This window comes from Gymnogyps californianus, chromosome 1, assembly GCF_018139145.2.
Source record: "Gymnogyps californianus isolate 813 chromosome 1, ASM1813914v2, whole genome shotgun sequence".
Lineage (NCBI taxonomy): Eukaryota > Metazoa > Chordata > Aves > Accipitriformes > Cathartidae > Gymnogyps > Gymnogyps californianus.
This window is the reverse complement of record NC_059471.1, coordinates 158330094-158345681: the sequence shown is the minus strand read 5'-3', so window position 1 is coordinate 158345681 and position 15588 is coordinate 158330094. Positions and strand designations below refer to the sequence as shown.

General features: G+C 39.6%; 1 protein-coding gene across 1 annotated transcript in view; it reads right to left on the bottom strand.

The window, feature by feature from the left end:
* RFX4 (regulatory factor X4) overlaps nucleotides 1–15588 on the bottom strand; it is a 98889-nt gene that overhangs the window by 12765 nt on the left and 70536 nt on the right. Inside the window, exons 14-16 of the mRNA XM_050899815.1 lie at nucleotides 13556–13675; nucleotides 12108–12269; nucleotides 5080–5242 (exon numbers count right to left, since the gene is read on the bottom strand). Coding sequence (XP_050755772.1) covers nucleotides 5080–5242; nucleotides 12108–12269; nucleotides 13556–13675 — 445 coding nt within the window. The remainder of the gene's footprint in view (nucleotides 1–5079; nucleotides 5243–12107; nucleotides 12270–13555; nucleotides 13676–15588) is intronic.

The window sequence follows — 15588 nt, the reverse complement described above, 5'->3', positions numbered from 1 at the left end:
AATTTGCATCTGAAGCATACAACATACGGCTTTAGCACAGCTGACTCAAGAATAGAGTGGGATTTGAGGTTGGAGAACCTGCCTACTTTCTTTTTTTATCCTAACCCCTTGTCTAGGGACAGCCAGGGGTAAAGGAGGGAGTAGTTTCCTTAGCTATAAGAAACTGCAGGGTCAGTGTTTGTTGGTCACCATTATTTCGGCCATTCACTAGCAGAAGATGCATGGACACCTTCTGCAACCTCCCCATCTTTGTGTAGCCATGCGAACATTTGATGCTAATTCAGCACAGAAGTTTAAAGGCTCTTAAAATGTATGCTATTGAAATGAAACACAAACCGTGATAAATAAACCAACAGGGTACCCAAGTCATCGTGAGAAAGGAAGGAAAGTTATTTGTACAGACTTTTTCTGGAAAGTTCAATGTCATGTTTACACTGGGTGGAGTTTAAACTTCTACTATTCTTTTGATTTTATGATGGTTTTCTAGAGACACCATGTCATGTCTTACACCAGCCAAACCAGCAGTTTCAAAATGAGAGCAGAGAACCCCCTCGAAAAAACATTTTCAGGACATAAGGCCCTATGTCCATCTTCATTGTTCAACATTGAGCTCTCATTCTTACATTCACTTGTGCTTAGCTGTAAGTATGAGTGGTTTCCATAATCTACCTCAAACAAGCTGGTGTTCACATGATACAACTTTGATAGTCTCTCTGTGGAGAGTAGGAGAGAGAGGAATGGCTATGTCGTGGAGCTGTTTCACACTGTGGTAGGCAGACATCTTGTGTTTTAATTCCTTCAACGCGGTAGACTGGTAAGCAAGATCTGCAAGATCTGCGTAAGCCTGGCATTTCACGGTGCAGCCTTCTCTGCTTGAAGAAGATGCTTGCCTATCTAGTCCCTCCTGTAGTCCGGGGTGCCCTTGGACTCCCAAAGCCAAGTCCTGTAAGGCAGTGTTTGCACTTCGTGCTTTCTGTAGTCATTCAGGATGCTATGTCCTAGTCTGGAAGCTATTGATCTTGTCTCCTTCCTTCAAACACTCATCACTTTTGGCTAAAATACAGCACTTCAACTCACTTGAGTATGGAGTTATAACATTTCTTATCCTAATCTCTATTGTGTACTTTTGGTCCAGGAAGCTTACTCTGTCTCTCTTCAACTTCAGGAGAGAGAGCACTGAGGACATGAGAAGGAGATGACCATGCTCCTTCAAGGCTAGTATTTTCCCGCCTATCTGAAAGTGATTGGCTGAGGAACCCTTCATCTCTCTAAGAAGAAAGTGTACCCGAAAAATCCAACAAAAATGTTTTCTGCCAAGTACCATGTCTTACAGTGACTGCTGAACCACATCTATAGTCATTGAGTAGTGGGGATAATACACAGATGGCATGTCTTTGGGGAAGTCCAGCTGGGAACTGGCAGTTACTCTGGAGTCTAGCAGCTATAATTCAGAAAGAATGGTCAGTTGATAGTACAGGAATAATGCAAAGTCCTGCATCTGCGACATAACTCCTGCAGTGGCACAGGTTGGGGCCATTTGGAGAGAAAGCAACTTTGCTGAAAATTGCATGCAAGTTCTGGTAGACAAAATATTGAACATGGGTCACCAGCATGTCCTTGCAATGAAGAAGACCAGCTACATACTGGGCTGTATTAGCAGGAGTGTGGACAGCAGGCCTAAAGGATTGATTATTTTTCTCTATTATTTGACACTTGGGAGACCACATCTGGAGTACTGTGTCCTGTTTTTTGCTCTCCACTATAAAAAGGACATTGACATACTGGAGCGAGTCTAGTGGAGGGACATTAGGACAGATAGGGGACTGAAGCGCATGACTTACAGGAAGAGAACTGGCTTTGTCCAGCCTTAAGAAGAGAGACAAAGGGATGATCTACAACTATATAACAGGAGGGTATAGACCAACTAGAGCTGAACTCTTCTCAGAGGTGTACTGTGACAGGGTGAGAGGCAACAGACACAAGTTGGAAGAAGGGAAATCCCAATTATATATAAGGATATTTTCTTTATTAATACCACAGATCTTCCATTTACAGTCCTGAGACCCTACACGTGTGGAGAGTACCACTGTGGATTTTGAATAAGATTATTTACTGGAGTGAGCTAGAGCAGATTATGGACCTTGTGCTCTTCTCTACTTTCACAAATCTACACTAGTGTTGCTTGCTATAAGGCTTGTGTTAATAATGGGGAACAGATCATGTAGCCCTTTCTTCATTTCCAGTAACATGCATTTGGCCTTAATTTTTAGTTTACAGGGGACAGTTTTTATCATTGAACTTACATTTTATTTTCTATAACTGGCCAGAAGCACAAATAAAGTATTTGTACAAATCAATCCAACGGTCTACATTTCAGTCTATAACAATATCCAATTCTCTCTTAGGAACTACTAGGGCTTTACATTGTTCCAAGGCTTCAGTTCTTAAATGTCTTTACATTGTGGAATATTGTGGTATAAAGCACTCTGATCTTTTAGGTATTCTCTTTTTATCTCAAGAAGGTTTGGAGCCTTCATATTTCACAGAGGATCATCTTTAGTGTGCAAGATTAGTAGGAACCCCAGCAGAACTGCTGTTAGGAAACTTTCAGGTATGCTGGGTGGCTAAGAGTCTGCATTTAGTGGGAAATGCAGCAGGGGAATGGCTTGTGGCCTCCGTACTGCTTGTGCTCTCTGCTGGACCCTCTGCATGGGAGTGAGGCTCAGTCTTTGTGGCTACAGCAGCTGCTCACTCCACTTCTTGCTTCTCCAGAAACCTGGAAATCTTAGTGCAGACTTTGATCTTCTCTCTTTCTTTCTTTCCAGGGCACCCATCTGTTTGAATCTTGTATACAAGGGCTCTTATTTTTTCTTTTCCTCTCTGAAGATATGGTTCTTTACTGCTTTTAAACGAGCTCTGTCTTGAAGCTGTGACTGGAACTTCCGTAAGAACTATATAATGAGTCTTGTGCTTCAAAACATCATGGGTGAGGTCACTGGATTTCCCTGCAGACACTTCTTCAGGAACATATCTCTATAGCCTGTCACATTAGACTCAAATCATATAAAAACTGAAATACCAATATGTTGATTTTGCTGTAGATCCAAAATAAGTACAAATTGTAATGAATCAAAAAAATTTTAGTAGTACTATATAGAGGGCAAATGAGATCAGGAAATCTTTGTGATGGAAGCCACATAAACGCAGATTAATAGAGGTCCTATCCCTATAAGCTTACAAAGTCCATTCCAGACAAGAAGGCAGATGTCACTGAAATGTTTAGAAGCATCACCAAAATGTTTCTACCCATGTGTCAAACATGAAACCAAATGGCAAAAGAAGTCAGACTATAGAATTCTTTGTTGCTTTTCAGAAAAGTTGATTCACCTAGATGAAAAAGTTTCCTCAAATCACCTACCAGAGGCAAGAGATTCCTTTAGGAACAATGAATTCTCACATATATACACATATATATATTATATATACACTGCCTTACTGTGGTCTGTTCCAATTCTTGCATCCTGTTAGATCCCGAACCTCCCTGCTGTCCTATTTCCGCCTCCACCAAGCAATCATACTGCTGGATAGGAGAGATGTTCCATATCTCCATATCCAGGTTTTTCCAGTAAGGGCTTAGCAGTGACATTCAAACAGAAATCCAAACCTAACCACATCCAAGAGGGAAGGAGATGCAGGGTTCAAATTAATCTACTGTAACCCTTGCAAACAGTATACAGTCTTCCACACTGGGAAAGCACTTTTGCAAGGTTAATGAGTATGCAGTGAGACTGAGGAACTCAGTAAAGTCTTCTGACCCTCTTGCATCATGTCAGCATCTGAGTATTCGCTAATCTTGCTATGTGCCTGGCCCTTCTCCATCAATTATTTTGTGGTTGCTTCTTTCTAGTTATGGATATCTATGAGTTATATGCTCACTCAAATAAGGATGGCACAGAAGAAGTGTTGCTTGATGAAAAGAGCACTGTGAGACTTAGTCTGAGTTTCTGAAGTTTTCCAAGATCAAATAATGTTACATAAATTTCTACTGTAATTATTTTAATTGAGAGCCTTGAGCGAATTTTGGTGATGGAGATGGGATTAGAATATTATGGTGAAAATGTGGCTATTTTTCCAAACTTTGGACACTTTTTATTTGCAGGTCTAACAGTAGTCATAGAATCATTGAATCATTGAGGTTGGAAGGGACCTGTGGAGGTTGTCTAGTCTAAACCCCTGCTCAAAGCAGGGTCTGCTAGAGCAGGCTGCCCAGGATCGTGTCCAGATGGGGTTTGTATATCAGCAAGGATGGAGACTCCATAGCCCTTCTGGGCAACCTGTTCCAGTGTTTGATCACACTTACAGTAAAAGAAGTTTTTTGCTTGTTTATGTTTAAACAGAATTTCTTGTATTTGTATTTGTGCCCATTGCCTCTCGTACTGTCACTAAATACCACTGAGAAGAATCTGTCTCCATCTTCTTTACATCCTCCACCAGGTATTTATACACATTGATGAGACTGTCCCTGAGCCTTCTCTGCCTGATGCTAAACAATCCCAGCTCTCTCAGCCTGTCTTTGTATGACAAACACTCCAGTCCTGTAATCATCTAAGTGGCCCTTTTCTGGACTTACTCCAGTATGCCTATGTCTGTCTTGTACTAGGGAGCACAGAATTGGATCCAGTGCTCCAGATATGGTCTCAGCAGTGCTGAGCAGAGGAGAAGGATCACCTCTCCTGAGACATGGTATAGTAGGGTCGTTCTTTGAGCACATCTAGCCTTTGGGATAGAACATGGCACAGGAAAACAGGAATCAGAGAAGAAATCTACTGAAGCCTTCTCTTTTATAAAATATTCTCCAAGCCTACTGTGTTTTTAAATAGAATTAAATGAGATTATAAAACTAAGATATAATATAATTGTACAACAATAACAATAGCCAAAGAATAACGATACCAGCATCTTTGCAATACAGACTTATTACATCAAGAAACAGATTTCACTGCATTTCCAAAACCCCCCCTAAGCATAAGTTAATACAAAACCCACAAAAAACCCCCAAGACACTGGGAAGTGACTTACCCGTGTTCTTCTCTGTGGGGATAAACAGGTATCCGGTGTGTGACAGATGATGATGGTACATGTGGACTTCTCATGCAGGGCAGCTGTTGGGAATTTTCAGCAGGTGACCCAGCAGCTGTTGTCACAGTGTAGGTGAGTGACCATGTATAGGATTGCATAGCTCCTGCAGACAAACAAGCATTAAAGGAATACAGCTAACATGGGCTGTCGTTCATAGAGGTGTTATGCTTTGAGATGATTACAGGAAAGCAACCTAATAGGCAGTGATAATGGAAACAGCATCAGCCAAAGTGAACAAAACAGCTATGTCTGAGGCATAAATAAAAATACAAATAGATCAGCTGGAGTGTGCAAAGATCCAGAGGTAAGAGACATATCTGGAATAGCTTAGACTGTCAACTTTCAGTGTGGTATTGTAATTTGAAGCTATCATTTTTCAGAAAAACTGGGAGAGGACTTAGAAATGGAGGAACACCAATGCTAATATTTCTCAGGCATAATGCACCAAACCCTGAAGTGTCTCTCACATGGAGTGGGCTGCTGGCCTGTTTAGCTCTGTGGCTGATCAGGCCTGGACTGAGGCAGGAAGTATGATCAGAAAAATGAAGGATTAGAAAAAGATGGGTGTTACGCAAAGAAATTTCTTGAATCTTTTTGCAGTTTGTATCTGTTCCACCCAACTAGGTACCAGCCTTTGTAGTGGCAACACAGTGGTAGATCTCCAAATTATAACAAATATATAGACAGAAATAGCCTAGCCATTTTCTTCCCGCAAATAATGTTTCTTTCTTCTTTCGAGGCGGCAGGGACTGGACTTAATTTATTTTTTCATGTAGAGCATTTGTGGGAAGAGCAAAGCAAAGAAGTGGGTTTTCCATTTTGCTTGGAAGGTGCTGAGTTTTTTAATCATCCTGATCCCTTCCAGGCAGGAACACCAGATTCACGAGCCAGCTGCTGAGAAACCTTTGTCCTTTGCACACACCCCTTTCACTCAGGAGGCTGACAGATCCATTGTTCCAGTATAACATAGCTCTCACTGGAGGTCATGACCAAACTGGCTGAGATTACCCTGCAAATGAGGACCAGAACACTGAATTTAACCCAATGCGAACACTGGTTTGGGGGTCTCTGGGCACTCTTGACTCTTTTTCAGTAGCTAAAAGGAATTGCAGGAGGTGACTCGTTTTTTTCAGTGTGGATTCTAGGACTTCCTGTAGTATGAAAGGGCCTAATTCAGAGGGGGAAGTGATTGTATTACCAGGTCTGTGTCCACTCCATGGCTTTGGGGAATGAAAAGCCTATCTATCTCAGATGTACGTAATTTTCTTCAGGTATGTGTGATTTTATTTGGCAAAATCAGACAAATAATTTTTTGAAATGGGAAATGCTTAATTCTGGGTGTGAATGAAAGCATTCTGAGCTTCACAAGGTAAGTCCACCTTGAAATACTTCAGCAGGGTGTGATTTGGTGCTCTTACAGTAGAGACATCCTGGGATCTGTTACAACCAAGGATATTTGTGCTAGGCCTGTTTTTACATGCCTGCATTTTCTGTCACTGACTCTTGAATTTTCAGTCTTTCACGTCCTCCCATTGAAGAGGACCATTGAGATCCCTGAGACCAAAGAGGAGGCATACACATCTGAGCTAGCACATCAGTGCTGCTGTGGCTATGAGCAGTCATGTTTCCTTGAGTTGAGGAAAAGTGTTTAAGGAAGCCTACCTTCGCTAGAAAATACAATTTATGTGGAAGGGGCCAAAACTACTTATGTGGTCACCAAATAACTTCATCTGAAAACAAGAGAAACAGTGTTTTGAAAATATCAACAACTTGTCTGCAGAATATTTTGGTGAAACATTTCAATTTCAAAAGGTCAACATATTTTCCTAGTGTTATTTTCCAAAAGAAAATTTGAAACTTTTTTTCAAAACAGGCCTAAATTCAAAAGGCAAAAACAAAGAGAAAAGAAAGAAAAGAAGGACAACAAAGATGGTGGAAAAAAACAAATACTTATTTTTAGGTAACATTACTGGGTTTTTTTCACTTTTTCACTTTTTAAATTCACCATAAAACAAGTTTTACTTTGACCTGATTTTATTTTTTCCAAGAAAAAAACTGACCATTGAGCCAAAAATCTCATGACCTTCCTAGCTCTAACAAGAAGCGGTAATAACAGGGCCAAAAGATGCTTTGCATTTTACCAAATATGGTTAATTTGACTAGCCCCAGCAATTGTGACAGCCTCCTTTTCTTTTTTTGAAAAATAGTAGGGATCTTATCTCAGTCTGAGGAAAATGAGTCAGTCCAGGGCAGCAAGTTGTTTCATGTGCTCCCTGTGGGAAGTCAGACTCCTTGGATGAGAGGACTTGGCCACTCCTGGCATTCAAGTCTAATCGGCAGCTACCTCAGTTCAATTTTAAAATAAATGTTTAGCGTGTAACACGCTTTGTGCCTGTCCAGACAACACAGAAAGAAATACAGAGAACAGGTCTTGCACTGGAAGAGTTGTGAATATCTTTGTTTAATTTTCCTAACGAAGAATTGTCCCCAGTACTACAGGATAGCACTTCACACAGCTGCTCTAGGAAATACTCACTTTCTTTTGGAGGTTATGGTTTAGAAAAAAATGTATGTTGGGTTTTACTCTGGATTTACAGAGTGACAGAAAGCTGTTCAAATATTTTTTTTCAGGATGTTCTTGGGAATCTACAGTTGCCTCACTTCTCTTTGCCTTTGTGGAAGGGATGCCATTATTTTCAGTGACCTAGTCACAGAGACAGAGAGGAAGGATAGAAGAAGACAACAGATTTGCAGACATGGGTATGTATATATCTGGTCAGCCAGGGTACTGCCAACATTGTGGTGGGTGGAAAAGGAGGAATGAGGTAAGTCTGAAAGTTTTTCATAGTTAGCTTTTTAATACCCGCCTATGTCCCAGCCCTATATGATTAATTTGCTCAGCTGCCTGCAGAATTGAACTCCAGGAGATGAAGCCTCTTTTAGATATGACTGAATCCAACTGAACTGCTTTCTGAAATAAGCAAAAACAATAGTGATTGAGCAACATTTTGCTCTGCTTTGTGTTCTGAACATGCAGGGTTTGATTAAAATAGGGAAGTTCATTTATTATCACTCCTTTTTCTTTTCTCTTTTAAAGGAAAATTTGATTTTGAGGATACTAACAAAGAGGCCATCTGACCTGTAAGAGAGCCAAATATAAATGGAACTGCTATCAGTCCAACAACGGCCCTGTTGTCATTGGTGCCATCGTGTATACCAGTGCAGAAAGAAACAAAAGTTGCTTCACGATGCTGCATTTTATACTTGCTTTATGCTGGAGTAAATGACCACCCAGGTACAAGCAAGACACTCACAGCACTGTGTATTATGTCTGATAGTAAGCAGTACTGTCAACCTCAAGCAATCAGAAATCTGGAGTCAGACCCCCATTCTGCCCCCACACAACAAAGAGATTACCTTAACTATCAGCTTTAGAAAAAACACAAACCCTTCCATTTGGAAGGGGAGAATTGCCTTTTGAAATTGGAACTTTTGACTTTTACACTCTGCAGCTATGAGAATTAAACTCTCATTTTTTGTTGTCTCATGATTGTTGAATAAGAGCTGATGTTCTCATATATTCATATGAGTCCAGGAGCTGAAGCTTTAGGAAAAAAACAGAAATTTGTTGTACTCACACACACAAATATGAGAGGTGGTAGCTCTGTGCAAGTATCTCCTGTGCCAGATTCCCAGAACTCTAATACCTAGCCTAGACTTGGAAGAACAGTGACCTTAAATGACCATTGCTGACCTGAAGAACTATTTCACACAAACATTTCTTGAAACTAAACAGTAAACTGCATAGATTAGTTTACTAACATATTAGGAACTACTTACAATTCAGAGTTCATTTCGGGTTGTCTAAAAAACATTGCATTGGCAAATGAGTAATCACAGCTTTAAGAGGGGCTTTAAGAGAGAATAGCATAGTCAGCCATATAGCTATCACTTTTATTACAATATTGTTGCAGTTTGAACAATCATTAATCTGGCCTTTGTCATTTAGAAAGGATAGAGACTAATTATCCTTTTAAATGTCTAGTAACTTAACAAAAAGTTTTAAATAAAATGTTAGCTGAGCCATGCCAGATGTTCTACCACAGAATGCTATATATAGGATTTACCTTTCTTTTGCTCAGTATCATGTAATTGCAACAGTTTAATTTGCTGGTTTTGTGCTGACCACTGATGGAAGGCAAAAAGGTTAAAATGCAAGTTTAATAGTTAACTTTTATTGCTAATGCCACAAGCAAGAAAGAGTTAATGATGCCTTAAATTGGGGAACTGAGAGCTAGTAGTAAGCAATGGAACTAGTTCTCAAGATTTGCAAAGCATTTGCAGAGTTTTACATTTACCTCATAAAAAACACATAAGAAAATCAATAGAGTGTACTTTAAATATATCTCTCTAAATAAACAGAACAGAGGTTCCAGTTCCAAAATATTCCACATATTAATGCCACAAATCTGTATATGGAATGGTTTGATTATATGTAATACATCTTCAGTACTCCTATTTTGAAGTATAGCAATTTCCTATAGCTGAAACATGGTTGTTATTTTGTGTCATTCACATTACTTTATGTGAATGAACCTTGCATTCCATAGTGTAATGGTCAGCAAACTAAAAAGGTGATCAGTTCATCTACATGATGAACATGGGAAATGGAGGTATTACTAATTGCCCAAATTAAGACCAGGAAATAGCCACATACTTATATTTAATCTTAACCAGACCACTACTTGCATTGACAAATCTGGCTTGTGCTAGGCAAAAATAATTTTCACACTTGCAAAAGTGAGACTGCACCAGACCATACGAATAAAATCCAATTCAACAAAACAAAAGTTTTTAAAACAACCTAAAAATTAAAAGCTGGAAAAAACAGAGAGCTAAAATAATCAGAAATAGCTTTCTTGCCTAAGAAGTTCTGCTATGGGAACAACTATGTCAAGTTCTACTGCCTGTACTGTGGGAGTAGGTCCTTCAACCATTGTTCCCAAATGATCCTGTTTCTGGATTGAGACTTCAAACTAGCCAACCTTGGCCTTACCAGGACATAAAAAATAAGAGAGAGTGACAGAATAAAACAGACTATAATAAAATAATAAACAACATGGAAACAAAAAGGAAGTGCATTTGTAATGTTTGTGTGAGTCCATTCCCTTGCATTACTGGTGGGATTCAGGAGGGATATGCAAGATCCATGCAGTTCCCAGGCCTGCCCAGATCTGTGCCTAAGTCAAGTACCTAAGTCAAGTAAGCTGAAGGTGGAAGCCCAGATAGCTGACAAATAGGCTAGGATATAAATATGGAATAAGCTTTGGGTTAATAGTTATGATAGTCACATAGAGTTACAGTCTCTGCAGCCTAAACACAAGTCCCTCAAATCTCCATTCCTGTCAATGCCACTGGAGAGCACACAGTTCCCTACTTTTCAGTCTTTTACTTCTGGGTACAGTTCTGCATCATACTAAGTTCTAGTTATAACATCACAACGATCCCATTGGGCCACAATGTCTACAGAGCAAGTTACCCACAAAATCAAAGTTTCCAGACTCAAACATATACACCACCTCCAGCGTTGCCTGATCCAAAGCAGTGTGCTCACCTGCCATGTCTAGGAATCACGTGTCTCTTGTCTAACTTTCTGGGGGTAATACCATCCTATTTCCCTCTTAAATATGGTATAGTCTCCAACAGTGAGAAAACCTTATGTTTCCATGTAGGGACAAATGTTCTTAAAGCTCTTTCCACCACAACTATGCACTGTGCTTCCCTGTGGCGCCTTTGAAAACATGAAAAACATTTGTCAGGAAGATTTATTAGTCCTTTAGCCACTGCCAAATTCTCCAGTGTGGTAAATCATCACATTCTGACACTCTTTCAAGAAGGTTTTGTAACTTTTCTACTACGTCACAAAAGTGATAGTTTCCATATTCTGATTATACACCCATTTCGCTGAGGAGCAGCAAAGCTGGAATTTCACTGCCTGGAACGCCTTCTGCAAGTCATTCACATTTCTGCCTTTTTTTTCCATGAGTTAAGAAAACACTGTCTTTTGATCATACAGACAGACTGTCCTGCCCACTTCCAAAAGGTAATGAGTGAGTTTTACTTTACAGTACAGAGGATGGTTGCCCATTTATACAGAACAAACAAGAAGACAGTTTTGTGCTTATTGTTTTCTGACAATCCTGCCCACAAGTTGAATACCTTTAAGCACAGATTTTTTTTAATCTGTGGGCACACCAGAAAACAACTACCTCATGAGTTGCCATAACAGAGTATGCAACAGAAAATAGGCTTCAGACATGTAATTCCTAGTTTCTAACATTGAAAGATGAAAGTTATCAATTATGTGTAAATCATTCCCAAGAGAAACTTGTGCAGCTATTTAAACATATTAGGGTCTCAAATATGTTGAAAGATATCCAATTCCCATTTTACCCGCTAGGAATTCCTGAACCACTAGTGGTTCAGGATTTTGAAAACCTCACTCAACCTTAAAATATCTGGCACATTTCCTTGAAGTATATAAAATTTTTCAGGGAGACTGATTGCCCTTAAAGTCATTGAAGATGCTGAAAAGTGCTATATTCATAAATAATTCTTTTGGGACATTGCTAGAAATATGAAAAATTGGACTGATTTTTAAAACCATTTAGAAATAAAGTGACAGGTCTGCTCTTCTGAAGGCCTCAGCTACTAAACAGTCTCTGATATGCTGAGGTCTGGGATCTGCTGTTTGGTCTTTGGACTCCAAACATCAGATCTTTTTCCTGTTAGATTGCACATCATGTTTGGATACAGTGAGAAGGCATAACTGATACTTTAAACAGATTTCTGTTTGGGAAGGCTTCTTGTCTCTTGAAAGCTGGCACATCATGTTCTCAGGCTCAACTTCAGGTGACCAAGTGCAAAAGCCATCTTCAAGCAGATCCAGCCACCATAAGCCTACCTACCTGTTGTAGCTGCTATGACACCATACTCCGGGGACTGATTGCTGACAGGCGAGGGGGCAGAGGGCACTTCCACTGAGGTCACAGATTTAGCTGGGGAGAACGGCACTGGAGAGGGAGTTGGAGGAGCTGGTTCACTCAGAATAATTTCTTCTCGTAGTTCTGCTGCAGGATGAGAGAAAAGTCATCGTATATAATTAGAGTCAAGGAACACTGAGAAACTAAAAAAATTAATGCAAGCAGTTAAGTTCTATAGGCTGTATTTCAAGAAATGCATAGCAGGAATGACAAATCTTTGAAAAAGTACTTTTATAACATTCAGCATTACAACCTTCAGTGTACCTTCATAAGACCTCTTAAAGGAAAGTGCTGTTTTTCCTGTTGTATAGATAGGAAACACATGCTTAAGGTTTATATTCCTGTAATACACTATTAGATACCTAAAATTAGGAGTCCAGTCTGAGTCAGGCACTCCTACTCCTTCTAGAGACTTTGGAAAGAAACAGGAATCTCAAGGGGATTCCAGTGGCTTTTGGCCATGACTTTCTCTCTTCATTGACTAAAGAGGGTGACACTCTGGATAGTTCTAGCTACTGAAGCTATGTGGAAAGTACACAGGGATAAGCAACTTGTTTGTCAAAAAACACAAGAGGCTATGGCAGGGCAATGAATTAAATCCAGGTCTTTCAACACACAGAAGATATTACCCTAATCACTGAAACGTTCCTTCCCATAAATCTACAAGGTGACAAATTAAGTCACAGCTAAAATGAAGAGTGGAACTTTCCAAAGGTGACAGAGGGGTTTAACTTGCCAAAATTAATGGGAGATGCAAGGAAGGTAGATCACTGAGGATCCCTCATTACAAGGGGCTGCCCTGAGCAGAGACACTAAAGGCAACCTCTGTTCACTTCTGTTCTGGCGAGCCAGTGCAGAGTGAGTGGAGCAGGACTCAGAATCTGCTTCTGTACAGGCACTTAGAACATAAGCATACCAGAAATGATAGCTTTGAGTTTTGTCTTTGCTTACTTCTCCCATCTCTCCCTCTTATTTAGACTGGTAAAATCCATTAGTATCAGTGAATTTGTTTAGTGTTAAACCAGGGTGAGAGAGAGAATCACGACTGGGTTCACTGAAATACAATGGTGGCTTAGACTAACTGAGGTAAAAGCCTCAGTACAAAAATCTCTTAGTGAAACACCAAGTGTGTGCTTAGGAATGGGGTTCAGACACCCAGAGTTACATCATGAACCAGGCAGGCCTCTTTCAGAATGTATTAACCAGGAATGCCCCCCTCACAAATGACTTATTTCAAATCAGGATGGAACTGAAAAACACTGCTCCTAGATAAGCCTCACTGGGTTAGATGAGGATAAAGAAATGTCCTATCATAGGAAATAGTGAATCCAGTGGAACAAAACAACAAAAGATGAATAAAAGAACAAACTCACCTGTGCTTCCTTCTCCTTTCATTGCCCTCATTAGCTCATTAGCTCTCTCCTGACAGTGGAGTGATTCTAGCAGGTACAATACATAGTCATCGAACATCAAGTGAATAAGGTGAAAAGACCCTGGTAATAAAGTGAACAAACAAAAAAGCTATTGACTGTCTCAATACACTCATTAAACCAATGATTACAGTATTCAACACAAACAGTACTGAGTGGGACTGCCTCCATATACTACTGTCACTGAAGTATCTCTCTTAGTCAAGGTAAAAGAGGTCAAAGTAAAACTGGGGACTAGCAAACTCTGTTCACTCCTGGATTTATACAGGCTCATACAACCAAATATTGTAGTTTAGGGTGCAAGGAGGCTGCCTAGCTGAAAGCTGGGACTTGATAGAGTTTTCTTGTCCTACATTAGCATCGAACCATTTAGACAATTACACTACAGTGGAATTGTTTCCTTTTATCTAACAGACCAGATATAAGTTTCTGTCAGAAGTAGAATCCTGAATTGGCTGCCTTTAGTAACACGTCCTGGTATGAATTTTCTGAACTACCTGTGTCACTGGACAAAGAAATGAGAGACTAATCAATAGGAAGGTAGAAACCATCTTCCTGATCTCCTGATGGTATATCTCCAGTGCATTGCCTGGACTGGATGAGACATCCATTAACTGCCAAACATAGAGGCATTAGCAGCAATTGTGGATGTCTTAAATAGAATGACTTGTGCCAAAGCTTTGCTCTGTCATACTTCTCCTACTACATTATCTTTTCCTAATTATCAGTTTGAATCATAGCAGCAGCATAACATTTGGCCTGTTTCTGTGCTTACCTCTGAAGATGCCATGGATACTATCTCTTAACTGCCATGACAGGAATGTGAAAAACTTCAGGGCTAAAAGACTAAAGGACTTAAGGGAAGAGTATGGACAAAAGAAAATGTGGGAGATGGAGTCAAAAAACACTTTGAAAATTGATAGTAAAAGGAGATTATATGGATAGCTGTCTGCCACAAATCCTCAATAAGATTTGAGTACAGATGGAGAACTTGCTAATATTGTTAGGAGGAAGGACTAGGTGATGCTATGCACTAGAGTAATGGAAATGAAATTTAACAGTATACTGTAAGAAGTTCTGCCCTTAGAGATTTATATCATCCTCTGATTTATATGCTTCCTCTGTAGAAACAGAAGTATTAAAACTATTGCACAAGGCACTGGTGAAACCTCATTTAGAATATTGCATATAACTCTAGTCACCTATGTTCAAGAAAAATTAGTACAAGTTGAAACTGGTATGGAGAAGATTACCAGGAGGATGCAGGGAATGGATAATAGATTTTAAATGACTAAAAATGCATGGCTGGCTTCATTTTGCAGAAAGAAGGTAAGTTGCTTCCCATAATTTATAAAGAAGGATACATGTCAAGGATGGTGAAGAAATGTTTGCCCTAGAGCACACATAGCCACAAAAATAGATGTGTAAGAAGAGAACATAGATACATTTCAGGGGAAAATTAAAGGAGCAAAGCATCAGAGCCAAGACATTGTGTAGTGTCCTCCTGAAAGGAATAACATTCGTCTGCAGGGGAAGACTGACAAGTATCAAGATGGAGTTTGGTCAGTTTATGCAATAGACTCCATGACAGAGAGTACCTGTAATAGCTCCAGATAGGATTTGATCATACAACGTTTTTTTTTTTTTTAAAAGCTCCTATGTTTATTTAGACTTGCATGGAATATTTAAAACATGTTCATATAAGTCATTAAATAACTCTGGCAACTGCAAATGAAGTCAGGTTAAAATAATAGCCAGTCCAGCAGCTGGCTTAAGCCAGAGAAAGATCACCAGCTGAGAGGGAAACAGAGACCAACTACTGCCAGACAAAAAAAAATGCCTTATCTAGATGTGTTCCTTTTGAAATTCCATTACTACGTTTTGAGGAAAAACACTTCCATGGGAAAAAGATGCAACAAGTTTCAAATTCAATCAAATTTCATAATGATTGATTTCTTCACAGGAAAGTAAGGTTT